The 18796-nt window shown below is 43.3% G+C and overlaps 1 protein-coding gene across 2 annotated transcripts in view; it reads right to left on the reverse strand.

Moving 5' to 3' along the window:
- Positions 1 to 18796, reverse strand: part of LOC126525460 (mitotic spindle assembly checkpoint protein MAD1-like) — a 62107-nt gene that overhangs the window by 25921 nt on the left and 17390 nt on the right. For both annotated transcript variants that reach the window (XM_050173340.3, XM_055067681.2), the window contains exons 6-10: positions 15034 to 15115; positions 6103 to 6233; positions 4914 to 5087; positions 3342 to 3428; positions 2494 to 2638 (exon numbers count right to left, since the gene is read on the reverse strand). In XM_050173340.3, the coding sequence (XP_050029297.1) occupies positions 2494 to 2638; positions 3342 to 3428; positions 4914 to 5087; positions 6103 to 6233; positions 15034 to 15115 (619 nt within the window). The remainder of the gene's footprint in view (positions 1 to 2493; positions 2639 to 3341; positions 3429 to 4913; positions 5088 to 6102; positions 6234 to 15033; positions 15116 to 18796) is intronic.

The raw sequence follows: 18796 nt of genomic DNA on the forward strand, positions 1-18796 counted from the left end.
CTATGTCACTGGCAGCTAAGCATGCCTATCTCTGCTTCTGTCCCCTCAAAGTGGACATGGCTATGTTATTGCCACAGACTTGCCAGTATTAATGATATTACTCATTACTGATACAGAAGAAACTGTTTCAAGTCATGTAATGTACCCACAGAAAGAAAAAAAATCTTGTTCGGCACGTTCGGCTTGCTCTACTGGCCGCCATTTTTGTTTTGGTGTCCCGCGCTGTTACAGCGGCAGCCGCCTGTTTGTTGACCTGTTGTCAACCCACAGCAAATGCGGGATGAAAAAATTTTTTCTTTTTGCGGGAAATTTAACCCTCGTAATGATCGCACCCCTGAATTTGAGGCAATATTTTTTTACAAAAAAGTGCGATCGGTATGCGAGTAGATATGGTATTACCAGTGTCACATGGGCAATTTAAATAGCTGTGGAGCCCAAATGGGATTGAATCTTTAGACAGTGACTGGTTCCTTTTTGCAAGCTCATGGAAAGAAACCAATTGCAATTGAGAAATTCGATCCCAATTGGGCTTCAACACAATCAAAAGTGCCCATGTGACAGCACTATAGGACAGGCTCAGTGTTCAAACAATAAACAGCTCTCTGTACAAAGAAAGCTGTTGTAGTTCTCTGAACAAAAGAAAAGAAAAAAAAACAATGGCACTACAAAATCAATGATAAAAGAAAAGGGAGAGGAACAAAGCTCCTCTTAAAGGAATACAGTCAACGATTGTTTTTTTTGGAGATGCCTAATAATTCGGATGCCTTCGCGGCACTGCCACTTACATGTATAGAACCAATGTATAAGGGCATCCCAAATTTTAGACACTGAAACCCTTTGCTGTGCAATCTTCCGTAGTTTTTGCCATGAGTGCAGGTTCGAAACAGCATTAATAGAAGCCACCACCGCTCTCACACACCGATCTGCTTGCAGCTATAGCCACCCAACGTGGCAACGCTAGGCCTAGCTGCTTCGACATTTGCCACCAAACTTCCTGCTGTTCGGTGCCATGTTATTTACTGAAAGAACGCCCTGCTGTCAGCAACGGCACCAACTCCGCCTTTGTAATCCTCGCCAATGGATTCAAAGTGCAGAAAGCACGGCATAGGTCAAGCATTGCATAATGCAGATTCCCAAAACTCAGCTTCGCTGCAATACAACTGCGTCACGCGGTGAAGCATATACATTGTAGTGTGGTGAAGAGTGGAAAGGGCCGCTTTCATGAGACGCTGTATGTACAGCAAAACCTCGTTAAACTGTACCCGCTTAAACAGTAGCTTCGTTTTAAAGGTAGTGAAGTCAAATCCCTGACTCAGCGTCACTGAAAATAATGTGTTTTGTATCCACATAAACCGTACCAGCTTATTGCGTACCTATCGGTTAACACATAGCGTTTACACTTTTCGTCATGCAAACACGGTGGTGCATCGTCTTCATCGGGCGGCCTGGTAGAACAAACCTCAGAGATCGGAAGAACGGCCTCCAAGCGCCCTGTGCATTCGCGCGTGAAGTCACATCAACATCAACATCATTTCGGCGGCGTGCCAGAGAGCGTTGTGGCATCGTGCAAGCGAAGACTCGCGTCATGCCAAAGCTCGGATAAAAGAGACACCAGATGCTCAGCATAGAAGAAAAATTAGACATTGTTTGTGCTATCGAACGTGACACAAAGTTGGCGCTGGCACGCGACAGGGATCTGCTGTTGAGTACGGTGTGTGGCATTTGGAATGCGAAGAAGTTGCTCGGCAGCGCCGCTGCGACCGCGAAGAGATGTCGGCTACGTGGTTGGACTTTTCGCCATCGTTGCCTCTGTTGTTGCCGAAGTGTCGGCTAGCAAAAGTGATGAGGATGACACGGAAAGTGACAGCATGGGCGATTCAGGCCCGACAGTAGCAGAAGCTGTGCATTACATCAGCCTCATGATTGCAATCTTTGCAACGAGAACAGCACCCCGCAATGAAGAAGGCGCCCCGTGACTTCTGCAGTGCTACCGCGCGCGTGCACGAAGAATACGTAATGCCAATGAGGAATCTGCCATGCGAGTGTTTGCGGAGAAGAGGGGGGCTGGCTGAAAAGCTGCCTCGCAGCTTCAGTAAGTTTGAGGCCGCTGTCATCGCTGCTAGGCTGCCGTGGCATCAAATGAAAATAACACTTTTGTCGCGCGAAGTGAATAAATACTGCATGTTTTTTCCCCTTTCATCGCACTCTCTCTGAGTTCCGTTGTTGACATGTAAGTGGTCAATCTCATGGTATTTCAGTTAAACAGTACTACCGTTTAGTACATACTTTTTCCGAGATCCGGCCAACTACAGTTTAATGAGGTTTCACTGTATTACATGCATGCACCTGCTACCTCCGGTTACAGTTTGAGCACTGATACACCCGATATGCCTAATAAGTGTACTGGCAAGCCTTCAGAGCTTCATGCAGTAGCAACTCACACCAGAAATACACAAGCACAAAAGAGAGAAGAAGAAGAAGCACGGACAGTACCTTTCCCAAGAGAAGCAAGCGTCTCTGCATTCTACGCAGCAATGCTGTCTGCTCATCAAACTGCGACTGGACTTTCACAAGCTTCGCATTTGTTCGTCGAAGCTCCTGGCTGTTGGTCTCTGCCTTGCTCCGCAGTGTCTCATTTCTGAACAAGAGAAAGCAAGTATGTACAAATAACTGCTTAACTAAACCACAAGAAACATAATAAAGTGGATAAAATTCAGTTTTTTTTTCTAGTTTAAGTGCTGACAAAGATGTTCAAAAAACTGCTAAAGGCAGACTTTGCCAAGATAGGCTCAAGTTCCTGTTATATCCTTCATTCTGTTCAACATACTACGTAATGCCCCCCCCCCTTCTCTCATATCTTGAAGTGATCATTTGTGGGATCATTTCTTTGTGCAGGCTTATGCACTTCTTCTATACCCCAATGTACTCATAAGTTTGAACCATCACACGCACTGGTTGTAAGCGGGATACAATGATGATGGGTGCAGCAGGTTACCATACTTTGTTGAGAAATAGTGAAAAGTTAGCGGAGTAGTGTACTGTGCTGCCAGTTACAACGTACAATTCCACACTCTTGGGGCTCACAATATGAGCAATGTTATGTAATTAGTCATGATAATGCAGCATGATAATGATTGGCCATGAAGATGACACCACATTAGCGTATCTGTGTTGTAAATCTGCTCTGCATCAACCGCACTTCTTTTCATGCCAGTTAAGATGCGTTACAGCAAACACCAATGCTAATCTGACAGTGGTCACTGCAACAAATACTGTACACAAATAGTGATACAATAAGGACAGTCTTGCGGAGGTGCCAGGTGAATACTACATGTACTTACTCTGCTAATAACTTTGACTGTCGTTCAGTCAGAGCTAACTCAGAGTGCCGCAGGTCAGCCAGGCACTGCAGCACTGCTCTCGGGCTCCTGGAAGGAAAGAGAAGCAGAGAAAAGTATGCAGATCCCATGCACTGTGGGAATGGATGTAAGCAAAGCTTTCGTGCTGTTTGTTTTGATTGACAATAATTAGCGGCGCTGTTGACGGCAAATGTTTAATTTCTTCAACGTTCCGTACAACACAAGAGCGGTGAGTTGATGTTAAACGTTACGCTGCGTGCACCACTGCTGTTTTTCGTCTGCGTAGTACACAAAAAACAAAGGGTGAGGTGTATGCAGGAGGCATTGTTGTGTTCCATATTTCATAACCTCTGAGAGGATTGAGCATAGTCATTGCCTCACATGGCACATCGCATCGTGGCACAAGCATTAAACTTGAATTAGATTATGGGGTTGTATGTGCCAATACCACAATTGGATTATGAGGCAGGCAGCACTGGCACGCTCCGGATTAATTTTGGCACCGTGGTGTTCTTTAACGTGTCCCTAAATCAAAGTGCATGAGCGTTTTTTATTTCGCCTCGTAGAAATGCGGCTGTCTCGGTAAAATCTGTGACCTCGAGCAATTCCATAGCCACAAAGCTATCGCGGTGGGCACCAAAGTGTTGATTTGATTTGCGACCGCTTACGTTGTGTCGCCTAGACCCTGCGGGGCACTTTAATTAATGTGGCTCTGCTTCTGTACGCCCTGCGTCAGTTGTCCGCTACACATATTTGCATGGTTTTATTTTTCAGAAACAGTAAAAACGCACCGTGCCGTACCTTGAACTTAAGTTTATCTCGTGTTTCCTTGACTTCTCATGTCACCTTTTCCCTATCCCCCCCCCCACTTGTATTTGTATGGGAACTGCGAGTGAAGAGTGGCAAGGCTGTTATTCCCTCGTTTCATGACTGTGTCAGTTCTACCCATTCCCTGTTCCCTCTCCCCCCTCCACTCTTCCATTCTGTCTAGCTTCCCTCTGGACTTGCATGTTGGTAGAAAGGTAAGTGCTTGCAGGGGGTCACGGATAATTACAGCTGTCAAGAAGCTAATGTGGTGACGACTCAAGAGCTCCAGAGGGCATTGTGCACATTCGACATGATGTGGTCCAAACGAGTTCCTCGTCTTTTCTTCTCTGCCACGCTCCTTCCATGTACTATATACACGCTCTGAACCAACCCCCGATGCGGTGTGCCGTACAGCTGCAGCCACAGCAATAGCAGCAGCAGTGGGAAAGTCGAAGGAAAAGGCAGAGAAAGCTTCGCTTTAAAATATTTATAAATGGCTACCACCAGCTTTTGCAAAAACAGAACACAAAAAGCTTCCTTGCATTGAAAACATTAAATTCCTTAAGCACTCTATTTCCCGCAGGATACAAAAAATTGCACCAATTTTGCCTTCACTTCACTCTTCCAAAAGAAATAAAGGTTGCTTGGAACAGCTCCAAACAAATTAAGCACAAGATTTGAGAAAACAAAATGGAAGATGAAACTGAACAGGGTGCAGTTTGTGTCATCCACACATAAGATACTTACGTGAGACCATGTGGTTCAGCAGCCAACTCCTTCCACTGTTCCAGTTGTTCTTGAAGCTGCTCCACATTCACCTGTAGCCGACTGTTGAGTGTCTGAAGTTCTTTCAGCTTGGCTGAGTTGTGCTGTGCTGCCAACAGGCGTTCCTGTATCAGGTGCACATTCATGCGTGCCCGCCTGCGAGGAAGGCAAGAAGTTCCATGAGAAACATTACGGCAACACATGCATCATATCTTAGCACTTTATTGCGACAGACAGAACTACTGTGTATGCTCCTACAAGAAGCAGAGAAGTTTCATGTTCATTTTCCATTTGCTGAGCGTGGTCATGTGGTTCAAGAAGCAACTGTGAAGCAACATGAAGCCTCCACTAAAGTGCAGTTAACAAAGTTGGTGATGGCAGTACCATCGCTTCACCACAGTGCGGCGTGTTTTTTAATAACTAATGTCCAAAAAGTGCATCTGAAATTGGTCTATATCTTGATTTTGTGTCTTTCTGAGTAAATATTTCATGATAAGCACTTTTTTTCCTACTATGTAATCGCTAAAAACTGCTGATTGGCATGCATTTCGACAGATGGCAGCACTGCTCTGTGCTCAGTGAAGAATCCTGTGTAGACATCCTCAGCATATGCAAAGGGTGACAAGTCTATTTCTTCATAAAAAATTGAACAACCACAACAGCTCAGATGTGTTGAGCTTGTAATACAGTGGTCATCAGCTGCCCTACATAGAGCCGGCTGACCACGCAGGTTATCCATGATCACTGGTGTTGCACCGAGCTTTGGCTTCTGCGAATGTGGCCTTCCCTAAAGAGAAGGACCCAAGTATAACTCTGCTCTCTGTGGGAGCATACACATTAACTCTAGCAATAAATGTGGCTGCAATCAAGCGTGACAGAGCTTAATAAAATTGCAGACGATAGAACAGCTACTGCAATCTATGTTGTGAAAGAAAAAAAAACATTCTTTCACAGTCTCTTTTCGTCACAAGCCATTAAAAAAGTGAAATATTCATGACGAGGTGAGCTTGTTTGCGTAGTGGCCAATGCTCGTGAAAAGCTTAGTTTGTCAATAGCCCTAAACGAATTATTAGTTCTTGAACATCTTTCCCCCCAAATTCTGGGTATCCGCATTTTGAGCAAGGTGTAACAACTCTATTCAATGACTGAATGCAGAATCACAGCAACTAACCGGTGCTGCTCAACTTCTTCCTGAAGCTTTGCCAACTCTTTTTCAACAAGTGGTAGTCGTTTCAGCTCATCCTTCATTATGCGTGAGAGTTTCTCTGTTTCCTTCAGGTCTTCAAGTTGTCGTTGGAGTTCCTAGAACAGGAGAAAACCACAATGACAGCCCCAGCACATAAACTGTTCAAATTTTAAAGAATGCAAGCAGCATGAAATATCCCCATCACAAAAGTTCTTCGAGCGTGATAACCAAGAAAGAAAAACTTTTTTTTGTAGACAATGCACTTGTTCCCGAAGGTGCAGTGGATACTTCCCATTACCAGCACCACATTGTTCCCCTAAATTTCAGGTTGTGTGGAGAAGTTGTGAGAAAATGAAATTCTTTCAAATTTCATGCCCTGAAAACGTGTGCAGTCAGCTGCGCATTTCAGAGTGCACCTGTATCACTCTGGTAACTTCACATTAAGAGAGAGTAGTCAGCAGCACACAAGAGTTGAAGGGGTACTGAAACAACCCTCGAGCTTGGTGAAAAAATGCAGTATGCAGATAGCATATGTTGCTGTGAACATCTCAGCCAAATTTTGGAGTTGTGCTGGTATGTGGAGCATACAAGCAGAGCGTAAAGTCACCTTTTTCTCAAATGCTCTCTTTTCAACAGAAGCCTTTCCTCACTCTTTTCCTACTGCTACATTTACTTATATAGCAGGTTCCCATACGAGGCTCCTATAGGCCAATAGCTGACATCAATCCCGAAGAGTGTTTGGATCAGTCTGCTTTTAGAGCGCAGCTCTTAGGTGCCTGCCTGTTCCTGCGGCGAGCGTTGGTGTCCCTAGCAAATGAGCGAACGAGCACAGCAAAGGATGAAACAGCGAATGCGGAGCGCAGAGAGTGTGAGGAGGAACGTGGAGGAGGAGGGTATGGCGAAAGCGTAAGGAAAGCATAGTGCTGCGCAAGACGGGCTCTATGGTGACAATGGCTATGAGATAGCGCCAGAGTAGCGTGCGTCATCTGTTCACCGATAATACTGCCGATACCATACATGGAAAAAAGTGCTGCATGAGCGGAGTTCTGTCTATGGCGGCTGCTGTGAATCATGCCCATGTGTCACCAACATGCTAACTCTTGCAATCTCCTGATTAGCGAGGCAGTCGCATCACACTTCGCTCCGTTTGCAACGTGCCGCACGAGACAGATGGTCTGCACCAGCCAATATGTTGTGAAATGAAAACACATTTAGAGCTGCACTCAAATTTCGTTTTAGGAAGTAGTATCGCAATTGTTGGTGAATTTTTCGTTACAGTTACCATGTATATCTATTGACGCAGTTTAATAAACAGGCCCAAGTAAGCAAAAATTTGCTTTTGAATTTTGATAAGAGTGACATACTTCCGGAAGAAGCCAATTATCGTCTGCTCACATGTGGTCGCAGCCGCCCGCATAGGAATGAAAATTTGGCCACCCTTCTTACCGATGTTGTAGCCATTGGGTCTAGCTAACTTTGGCTACTTCTGTACACTCAACTAGCCTCAAACCAGGCGTATCTTAATGTCAGACCACATGCACGCTTGCCAGCGCATGCTTACTCCTGGTTGCTCCTGGCTAGATGCCTTGGCAGACATCGCTTCATAGTGAGCTATTGACAGTGCTTCAAAGTGAGCAAGTTGCAAGTGGCTACTATTCGTCGGTCAAGCTGGTGGAGAAAAAAGCCTGTCCACATCATGTAGCATGGCCAGACTGGAGCATAAGAGCGCAAGCATGCGTTCCAGCCCCATCATGCACAAAGCAAACTGCGCGTGGACACTACAGCTGCATGTAGCTATTACGTTGTGCGAATAAAGCTTTTGTTATCGTAATGCTTTTTTCCCCCTTGTTGCATAACGCTTGTTTTGAATTGATGTAACCATAGTTTCCCCTTACCCAATGCTTTCCTGAAGGCCTGTATAAATAAATACTTTCTTTAAAAAAATTAAACATGCCGTAAGCAGACACACGGATGAGAGAGACATGAATTTTTTGTGTTTGGTGTATAATTAAAATTTCAATCATACTGTTCATAATTATGATAACGTCTGCTTAGGTAGCATCTACATCATAATAATAAATGAGTGAATAATTGCATAACTTATTTCACAATTCGCACACAATATTGCACTCAGGGTGTCTACCAAGTTGACATTTCCAAATTTCCCGAGTTTTCTAGGTTTTCCCTGGGTGCCTTTGCAAAATTCGCTGAGTGATGCAGAACTATGTTTTATGTCAAGACGGCCTGAAACCACATCTCCCGATGCTGTCACTCTCTAGTAAGCATATAAAAAAAAAGTGACTTAATCCAATTTGAATACTAAGGAGTAGTGTTTATGTTATTCAAGAAGAGAATAGAAGGGAGGGGTTAGTAAAATGCACAGATAATAAAATGTCTCCGAAAAAAATTGCAAATGGAGTCGGACATTCTCCAATACGAATAAAAAGGAGATGCATGCAGAAGCAAATATTTTCGAATATGAGCTATTTCTATCAACTGACAGCAAGCTCACTGGTATTAGGCCTGAACTCTGTCACAAGTGAGATTCTCTCAACAGCTCGTAAGCCAACCTCAACTGTCCTAACAAACTCTCAGCCTGCGCACGGCGCCTCAGTGTTGTGTTTCACTGCTTTAAAGAGTTTATTTTGGCTTGGATGAGGGACACCTGCATCTCGGCATCAGCCAACACTTTGTTTTTTGAGCTCAAGCTCCTTCAAAACAGCGGCAGCACGCTTCCTTTCCCGTTCATTTCTCAATGCGTAGGTCCTTTCTGTTCTTGTCCTCCTTCCGCCACTTATTCATCCCACGGACCATTTCAAGCATCTTTTTGGTCAGTTGCACAGTCCACGTCCGATTTTTTGAACTCCCTAGGGGCGCGAAAACGTCCGAAAAATTGGCCAGTTGGACAAAATAAATGCATCTCACTTACTGCCCTTAAGGGCTCAAACCACCACAGGCACATTCGAAAACACTCTGAAGGCCTGTCGGTACATGTATTAGGCATATCGGTGCTCGTACTGACCGGAAATACCAGGTACACACGCATATAATTAAGGAATACATACTGTGTCCCGTGGCAATAGCCTCTTCCGAGGCTTGTTATGCTTCACTGCAATACTTTTGCACATGCTTCACCAAGTAACATTTCTGTACAGAGGCAAAGCTGACTTTCAGGAACCAGCATTATACAACGCACCATGCTTTCCAAGCTTCTAAACCAATTGTGAGGACCACAAAGGCGGAGTCCATGCCATTGCTGACAGCGGCGAATTGTTTCAATAAAAAACACGGCACCCAACGGCAAGAAGCTTCATAGCGAACATCGAAGCAGCTAGGCCTAGCATTGCCACAGTGGTGGCAACGGCACCCAGCGGATCTGCGTGCAAGAGCGCCGGTTCGAGGCGGCGATGTAATCAAAATGGTAGCGGTGGTGGCTTTGATTAATGCCATTTCGGACTTGCGGTCACAACAAAACGTCCAGAAAATTGTACAACGAAGAGTTCTTGCATCAGAAATTTCAGACGTTTTGATACATTGACTCTATAGGGTACGTAGTGGTGCCGCGAAGCCATCCAAATTATCGGTAATCCGGAAACTCGGTTGTTGGCTGTGCACTGGCAACTCTTCCAGCCGACGAGAGGACGTCAAAGACGATTCAGCAGAATTCCTGTCTGTTACTCAAGCCAGCATTACCGAGACTTTCAACCCTATCAATAAAATTACAGCTAATTTTCCCTGAAGAGAGACAAATTCTCTGCGTTTTTCTTGAGTTTATCCAGACTGCCCAATCTCCCTGAGAATTCCCGGTTTTTTCAGTTGGTAGACACCCTGTGCACCCTATCCAGCCTTGAAATTGCGGCATGCAAACGTACGCAACAGAACGCATGGATTTTCTTTATTTCACAATGAAACCTTTCTTAAAGCTTGCTGCGCCTTAGCTGAATCATTCATTGTATGTTTACACTTTCAGTGACACTTCACCTTGAATTTTTGCTTTTAGCTGGTGCACTTACTCCTGCGAGTTAGGCCTGTTCGTTTGCTAAAAATGCCAACACTAGATATGCAGTTTAAACGGTCGATGAAAAGGACTAGTTGGTGGCTGTTCATAACTTTCTACCTGTCGCATGACGAAAATTTGCAGATATACTACTGGTACACATAGCCACGTGAATGTAAAAAAAAAATAATTAAATTATGGGGTTTTACATGCCAAAACCACTTTCTGATTATGAGGCACGCCGTAGTGGAGGACTCCGGAAATTTCGACCACCTGGGGTTCTTTAACGTGCAACTAAATCTAAGTACACGGGTGTTTTCGCATTTCGCCCCCATCGAAATGCGGCCGCCGTAGCCGGGATTCGATCCCGCGACCTTGTGCTAAGCAGCCCAACACCATAGCCACTGAGCAACCATGGCGGGTTACGTGAATGTAGTGGGAATATATGCGTACACAAAAAAAATTTACGCATTTGAGAATTAATAGCCACTGGCATGCGCCTTGCCTCTCCTACACCTTCAGCCATCATTTACTAATCACTAAGGTATGATATAGCAGTGCAAAATCCTGTTTTTTCTGCCTCAACCAAGCCGCAGCAACAGTACCAGAGCGTGCAAAAGCCTCCACGACGCATGAAGAGCCTTCAGGTGAGAACGCCGCGGTGTGGGAAAGGAGCCGGCAACAGCCCCCACTGAAATTACACTCTCTCGATGCAAATGGGGCTGCTGGAACAAGATCTGCCAGCACACGCAAATCTTGGAGGCCAGGTGTTACAGAGTGTATGTAAATGCCGTGACCACCGCAGGGTGCCGTGACGAGTACACGAGGACAAATGCATTTGCTGCATCGTAGGCAACAAAATTGAATATAGTGGTGTCTATGTGAACATCTAAAATGAAACTTGAACTGCGCGGCACGATGATGTTCAGCAGATGGAGCACTGTGGGCACGCCCTAGTCCGGCGTAGCCTTTGCAGTGCAAGGGATTGAAGAAGGACTGGGAGCACTGCGAAGGGGATCACAGGCCATCTTTGATTGCCAATAAATCCACTTCTACTGAATGCATTGAAGTACTTTTTGCAGGAAAGTGTTTCTTAAATAGTCCCAACTTCAAATGCATTTCTTGACTTCAATAAGAAGTGGTTCAGGGTTCAGGGCCTCTTTAACCAAGTGTGGACAGAACAAACTTTTTTTCATCATTCGCTACACAAAGAGAAATACAGCCCACACAAAGGGTAGTAATCCTCAAATGCACTATTGTGGACAACTGAAATGCGAACAAGTTAGGGCTAACTTGAATGCATTCTTTTGTTTTTGCTTTCACCAATATGTGTAATTTTAGTACAACTTCGTCTAGTACACTTAGTGCGAGACCCATGCCATCTTAGGCAACCAGATAAGTAGTGGTGAAAGATTGTGTTCTTGAGTTACTACTATATGCAAAAGATGTTCTAGTATTTTGTGATTTCTTGTTCGTGCTTAATTTTCCAATGATGGTACTTTCAAAATTGAGCATAACTGCTCAGCTACCTGTGCCCTATGTCAAAAAATGGAACAGCAGATATAACGAAAACAGATGCAGAAAATGAAAACATAAGTTGGGCACTGCTCTGCAAATTGATGCAGTGCAAGGTACTATATGCCTGCAGTGGAATTAATATTGGCGGGTAAAAGAAAGTAAACAATGCTCTCTTTTTGTTGTGCTTCTAAGCAATAACTTGATCTCAACGTGTACAGAATTTGATCTTGACAAGATATCAATGTTGACTAGGTGAGGAACAATTTTTGAATGAGACTGAGCGTTGAATACGACTGAGTAGTGTCACCCCAGGAAATGAAAATGCAATGCCACACAATATCTTCTGGTATGTATAAGTAGCACAGATGCTAACACTTCGATTTTTTTCCTCCTGGTGTTTGCACCGTCACAAATTTTGTAGGAATGGATAAACAAAAACCAGGCAGATGGCTTGATTGCATGTGGAAATTTTTTAAGATAGCATGCAGTAAATGAACCCCAGATTGGACTCACTGGAGTTTCTTTCCCCCGAACATTGACTATACACAGTGATGCTGAGAATGTAAAACACATATTTAAATCTATTTCATGTGAGAAGCTGTAGCATGAGTTACATAATAAATAATCCATTTGTGACATCAAGGAAATACATCATGTTTAGGACAGCTTCATTTTACAGCATTCTCTCTCTTTTTTATTTACAATAATGAGGTTTCACAAAGCTGAGCCAGCAGGTCTTGCACAATGGTCAAAAAATTTACCGCTATACGTGCAAGGGCTAAATACAGCAGAACCTCGTTCATACGTTTTGGTACAAAACCACAGAAAAAACAGACTGAAAGGGAAAAATGTACAATTCAAGATCACCAAAAGATTTCACAGACTAAATTGTAATTGACTGATATGTAATGTGAAGCGTTGTGTGAATTATTGCAGCATGAGACGCTGAGACATGCAGAGTTGGTGGGTCTTAAGCAGTCTGGGACTCGCGTCGTTTTTGCGGCTTCGCCTAGCTTACGAAGGTGCTTCTTGAATGTGGTCTGGGTATGGAGCATCTTCGAATGGGACACTTTGGCAGGGTGTTTTGATGCACCCACACACCGCAAATAATTCCAACATGAGACGCCAAGGTGCTTCGTGAGACGAAGCACCTTGGCGTCTAATAATTCCAACCTGAGACGCACATTGTCATCTTCCTAATGTGCAGTGTTTCAAGATGGCATTAAGAAACCGAAAGGAAATTGAGCTAGTGGGCTGCGCCACTATACAATAACTGTGATACCGCCAGAACGAAACATGGCGCTCGCTTCGAGCCAACTGCAGCAGGGAATAGCGGTACTTTTGGGTTGTCACCTATTAAAAGCGTGTAGTACACTTCTAACAGCCTAAGCTCCACGCGCTGCGAAATAGGTAGGTGAAGCTGCTTATCAAAATAGGGCTGGTGGCGATAGCTGTTAATGTGGCGTGGGATGACCCAGGAGGAGATTTGCTGGTACCAGAACAGGAAACTGAATGTGTGCTGGCATTTCACAGGAGAAGGGTGGGCAAATGTTGGGGGAAGCTAACGTAGCAAGTGTCTACTGTTCTTGTCATGCGCGCCTCGTGTGTTTTCTTGTTTAGACGAGATCTAGCAGTCAGAAAATGTATAAAATGATTGCAGTTTGGCCATGTACTGAACATTGGTGTTGAAAGATTGTGTTTTCCACAAACGTACAAGCTAGTAAAACATTGGGCCATTTTTAAAGCGAAGCTTTCTTTGCCTCTTTCTTTGACTTTCCCGCTGCTGTTGCTGTCTGGCACAACGCATAAGAAGGGGGGCTTCAGAGAGTGTGTATACATGACAGGAGTGAGGCAGAGAGAAAAGGCGACGCGAGAAACTCGTTTGGACCTTATCGCGTCAAATGTGCATAATGCCCTCTGGAGCTCCCTGGGATTCACCATATTAGCCTCTTGGCAGCTGTAATTATCAGCGACCCCCCTCAAAAGCACTGCAGAAACTGCAGCGCTTACCTTTCTACTAATCTGCAAGCCCAGAGGGGAGGTAGATAGATCTGTAGAAAGGAGGGGGAGAAAAGGTGACGCGAGAAGGCAAGGAAACAATGCTACTACAATAGAGAATGTCTTTCTCTATAAACAAGACAGTGGTTGTGGGGAAACTGGATAAACTTAAGTTCAAGGTGCGGTAAAGTATGTTTCTGCTATTTCTGAAAAAATAAACACTATGCAAATATGTCAAGCAGACAACATACACAGGACGTGCAGAACCAGAGCTGTATTAATTAAAGTGCACCATAGGGTCTAGGCAACACTACGGAAGCGGTCACAGGTCAAATCAACACTTCTGTGCCCACCACGGTCACTGTAGCCGTGGTAGCTTTGCAGCTATGGCATTGCTTAACGTCGCGGATTTGATTCCGACAACGGCAGCCGCATTTTGTCGGGGGCAAAATAGAAGATGCACGTGCACTTAGATTTTGGGACATGCTAAAAAACAATACGGTGTCAAAATTAATCCGGCCTCTGCCACTATGGCGTGCCTCAGAATCCGATTGTGGTTTTGGCACGTAAAGCCCCATAACCCAATTCCAGTATAATATTTATGCCATGATGCAATGTGCCATGTGAGGCAATGACAATGCTCAACCCTGTTCCAGTGTGTTCTGTGTACTATGCAGACAAACAGCAGTGGTGCATGCAAGGTAAAGTTTAACATCAGCTCACCACTCTCGTGTTAGACTAAATGTTAAAAAAATTAAGCTTTCGTAGTCAACATCACTGCTAATTATCGTCAATCAAAGCAATGAGCACAGAATGCTTTGCTTACATTGATTCCCACAGTGTGTGGGATCTGCATAATTTTTTGTTCTCGACTGTGAACATTAGGAGAAATTGTACATAATGAGATTGTATGAATGAGATTCTATTGTACACCTGCAAAGCTTTGCATTCTTAAAAAGTATTTCTGTACATAATATGTGGCATGCTCAAAAGAAAGAAATAGGCAAGACAAGAATAAGAAAAGCAAAGGCAAAATAAGAAAAGAGCTTGATGGCATAACATCCCCCACCCCTTGGTGGCACAACCCACTGCCCCGTTTCAAAGGGGATGCTCATAGCATCCATTCACCATCAAGCATTTTGTGACAAGCGAGTTTGCCCACACAAAAACTTTTCAACTACCAGTTACCAGTACAAGTGAATCAACTTTCAATACTCTTAATGCATAAACTTTTCCTACACATGTCAACGTTACAGTAAGTATTGTACCTAACTACAGGAGGAGGAACTACACTAGCGAAAGGCATGAAGAGAGAGATGACAACACTAGCGGAGCCTTCCCTCGCCTCTGATTCAGCAAGCGATAACCAACAGAAAGAAGAAAAAAAAAAAAAAAACACTTACCTTAGCTTTGGTTTCTGCCTTTCGAATCTCAGAATTTTCACTTTGTAAATGGGAGATAAGGAGCTCTTTCTCACGGATATGTCTGCATCGGGGACAAGAAATAATGTTGCACACAAGTCAGCACCACAAGCAGCAACACAAGTATCTTGCAACATGTGCCACAGGCTGTATTACTGAACAAAGTATACAAAAAAGGAAGTCGATAGTTATGGCATGAACTTATTCAGATGGCTGTCCCATCCACCAAACAAATTTTGCCAGGCACAGCTGGAATGTTATGACATTTATGAAAGTCCACTAAAGTATGTGTACCCGATTTCATATGTAGCAGGCAACACTACCAAGCCTCGAGAGAGTTCTCTCATGGTCTGCATTCACAAATGAAAAATTGTATGTCACAACCGAAGTATGTATGTGTGACACTATTCAATGTAATAACGTCTTATGCCTTTAAACCATGAATGATGATATAAGTAATACATGGAAGGCATCAAGGCATCACAGATGCTAACTTATTTACTGCTGAACGAGCGCACCAGAACATTGTATGTTCAGTACTGGAAGCACAAAGCTGTGCAAATAGCACATGATTTGACTAACCTCCTGTCTACAAGCTCTAGTTGTAATGCATGAAGGCATTATTCTTTAGAAAGCGTCGTAAATAAAAAATCAAGAACAGTGTTGCAAAATGTGCAGAGCGAGACTTCTATGACAACACTACTTGTGGAACTTCAATATTCACAATATATGAAGAGACCCAACATCACTCAAATCAACACAGAGTATCAACAGAATCTATAGAAATCTGCGTGCTACCTACACCCATTCATTAGATCACATATTGGCTTAAAAAACGACGCACAGCTCTTGCCCACTTTAGTGTGATCAAGGAACTCGTACGAGTTCCGAAATGTCTGTTTTTTCATGTTGACTTGGCCAGATGTTATAACACTGTTGTTAAGGTAACAGACTTAAGACACCAGAATTTACAGCCCCTCTGGGATGAATTGGACAGGGCACGGACAGGGCTCTTCATGACAGGGCACGGCGGCATAGGAAACATGCGGACCGCTCAAAACCCATTTGTTTTGATTGTGCAGATCCTTAGCCTTCTACAAGATTCTGTATCAAGTTGCTCATAACCGCTCGTAGCTGCTACCAGTGCGCTTCATTTTGATGAACTGCCTCCTTCAGGAATTCAACTGGCCGCCGTGGGAATGACTTAACCATCATTCCACGTCAATGTGCCTGGAGCGCTGTGCAGCACCACAACAGGCGGCGACACCGTGCTGGCTGGCTATAAAAGGGCTTCCAACTTACTCTATGGCCACAGGGCATGGCGGCACCGGAAACATGTGGACCACTCAAGACCCGTTTGTTCTCATTGTGCAGGTAAGAAGGCATTCTGATGAATGATTTCGTTCCGATTATTTTTTTTATTTGATGCTGCCGTGCCCTGGGCTGTGTGCTATGTTGAATGTACTCACTTATTCACTCGGGAAATTATTATTGCTTGGAGGTGATATAGAACAAAATTCGGGTCCAGAATTGACTTAAATTGCTAAACACCTTAAGGAAATTGCATCATTAAAGAAATCAAAGAAACCCATCTGGTAGACATCGAGAAGAAATTAGATACAATTCCCGCTCTTGAAGAAAGGGTAACATCATTTCAAGAGCAGATTAGCTGCATGCAAAATGCAATTCAAGCACTTGAAGCTAAAATAGATGACTTAGAAAACCATAGCAGATGCTCAAGCCTGATAGTTTACCGACTTCCAGAAAAAGAAAATGAAAGAAACATGGCACTTGAAACTACGGTAAATAAAGGCATTTTTCGGGATATTCTTGAACTTGACAGCGTTCAAAATGAGCGTATACATAGACTAGGCAAACGACGACCTGACATGACGAGACCTGTCATTCTTAAACTGTTAGATTCAAGAAGTAAATATGCAATACTGAAAAATGGTTTTAAACTGAAGGGCACGAACTTTTCTGTAAGTGAAGATTTCTTGCAAAGAATTTGTGATATCAGAAAGGAATTGTGGGCTAGTGCGAAACTAAGCTGCGACAAAAAAGATATGGGTTCGCTAGCATTCAATAAACTATATATCAACAACGTGCCTTATGTCTGGGACCATGGTTTGAGTGATAAAGTTACATTAAAAAAAAAAAAAAAAACGACAATATAGGCGTGAGCCGCCCGATAACCAGACGCCACGCGCTGAAGCAAAACAAAAGTTGAGATGCCAGGTTAATAATATGCATCCTTCAGCTTCCTTTAAACACGTACATTTATCTCGTAAAGTAACTCGTAATCCTCATAATACTACGAAACTTATGGATAAGAACTTAACATTATCTTAAATATAAACGCACGAAGTATTCTGAATAAAAAGAATTCTATTGAGGCTATACTACTCGAACACGACCCACACATTACAGTACTCACTGAAACGTGGTTACGAAATGAAATAAGTGATGATTCAGTTTTTCCACCGAGTTACAGTGTATTTCGTAAGGACCGGACAAGCAAGGGTGAAGGTGTTGCTATTCATGTTAAGCCTTCAATACAAGCGATTGTTTCAGCGAATGTCACTGAGCTTGAGTGTTTGTGCATTAAAATAACTTGTTGGGATCATTGCTTTGTACTATATGCGTGCTACAGACCACCAGAGGCTGCACCTGAATATTTTCTAAAATTGCAAGAATATATGATACAGTTCCAGAATTAAAAAATTTTTTCTTATAGGGGATTTTAACTTACCACATGTTGATTGGGAGCTTGTTCAGGCAAGCAGCAAATCGAACAAAAATGCTAACTCATGACCTAGTTCACGTGGTGAGGCAGCCTACTTGTGTACAAGGTTCGTCTCGTGCAATATTGGACCTAGTATTTCTAAACCGTGATTTTTATGAGTATACCATTTTAATTGAAAAGGGCCTGTCTGATCATCATCTTGTAAGTGTAACTATTCCTCTAATCAAATGTGGGACTCCTAAACGCACAACCGTACGAAGCTTCAAGGATTAACTCAAGATCTAACGATGCCTCTATAGTAGAATACATGGACAGTTGTTACACTGACTTTATTGAAAATGAGGGAGATGTTGATGAAACCGATTTACTGAAATGTGCCCTCACTGCATAAACACTTTCGTACTGACCAAATGTAAAAAAATTTCTAAAAGCACACCTTGGATTACGTGCAAGATTATCCATTTAAAATGCAAATTAAAACGATTGAAGAAGAGTAATCCACAATTCATTGTTATTAATGAACTCAAAAAATAAATTTGGCATGCGCCTTACATGAATAAAAGGATTTGTAATTCAAAACAACCCTGCCAAACTTTTTAAAAAGCGATCCTATTAAATTAAATTGTGGGGCTTTACGTGCCAAAACTACTTTCTGATTACGAGGCACGCTGTAGTGGAGGACTCCGGAAATTTCGACCACCGGGGGTTCTTTAACGTGCACCTAAATCAAAAAGCGATCCTATTAAGTTCTGCAACTTCCTAAGCGACTCTAGGAGGCAGGTATCGCAGATCTTAGTTAATGGAAAAACAGTTAAAGATGTAAAAGTCATTGCAGAGCACTTTAACTACTTTTTTCATAGCGTCGTTGCTAAGACAATACATGAGTGTTTCAACCCACTGACGTCGACTTCATATCATACTCTGATGTAGTTTCAATGATTTTGAACTTGAAGACAAAATCATCTTGTGGTCCAGACAGCATATCTAATGTATTTCTTC

This window comes from Dermacentor andersoni, chromosome 8, assembly GCF_023375885.2.
Source record: "Dermacentor andersoni chromosome 8, qqDerAnde1_hic_scaffold, whole genome shotgun sequence".
In the NCBI taxonomy this organism is placed as follows: domain Eukaryota; kingdom Metazoa; phylum Arthropoda; class Arachnida; order Ixodida; family Ixodidae; genus Dermacentor; species Dermacentor andersoni.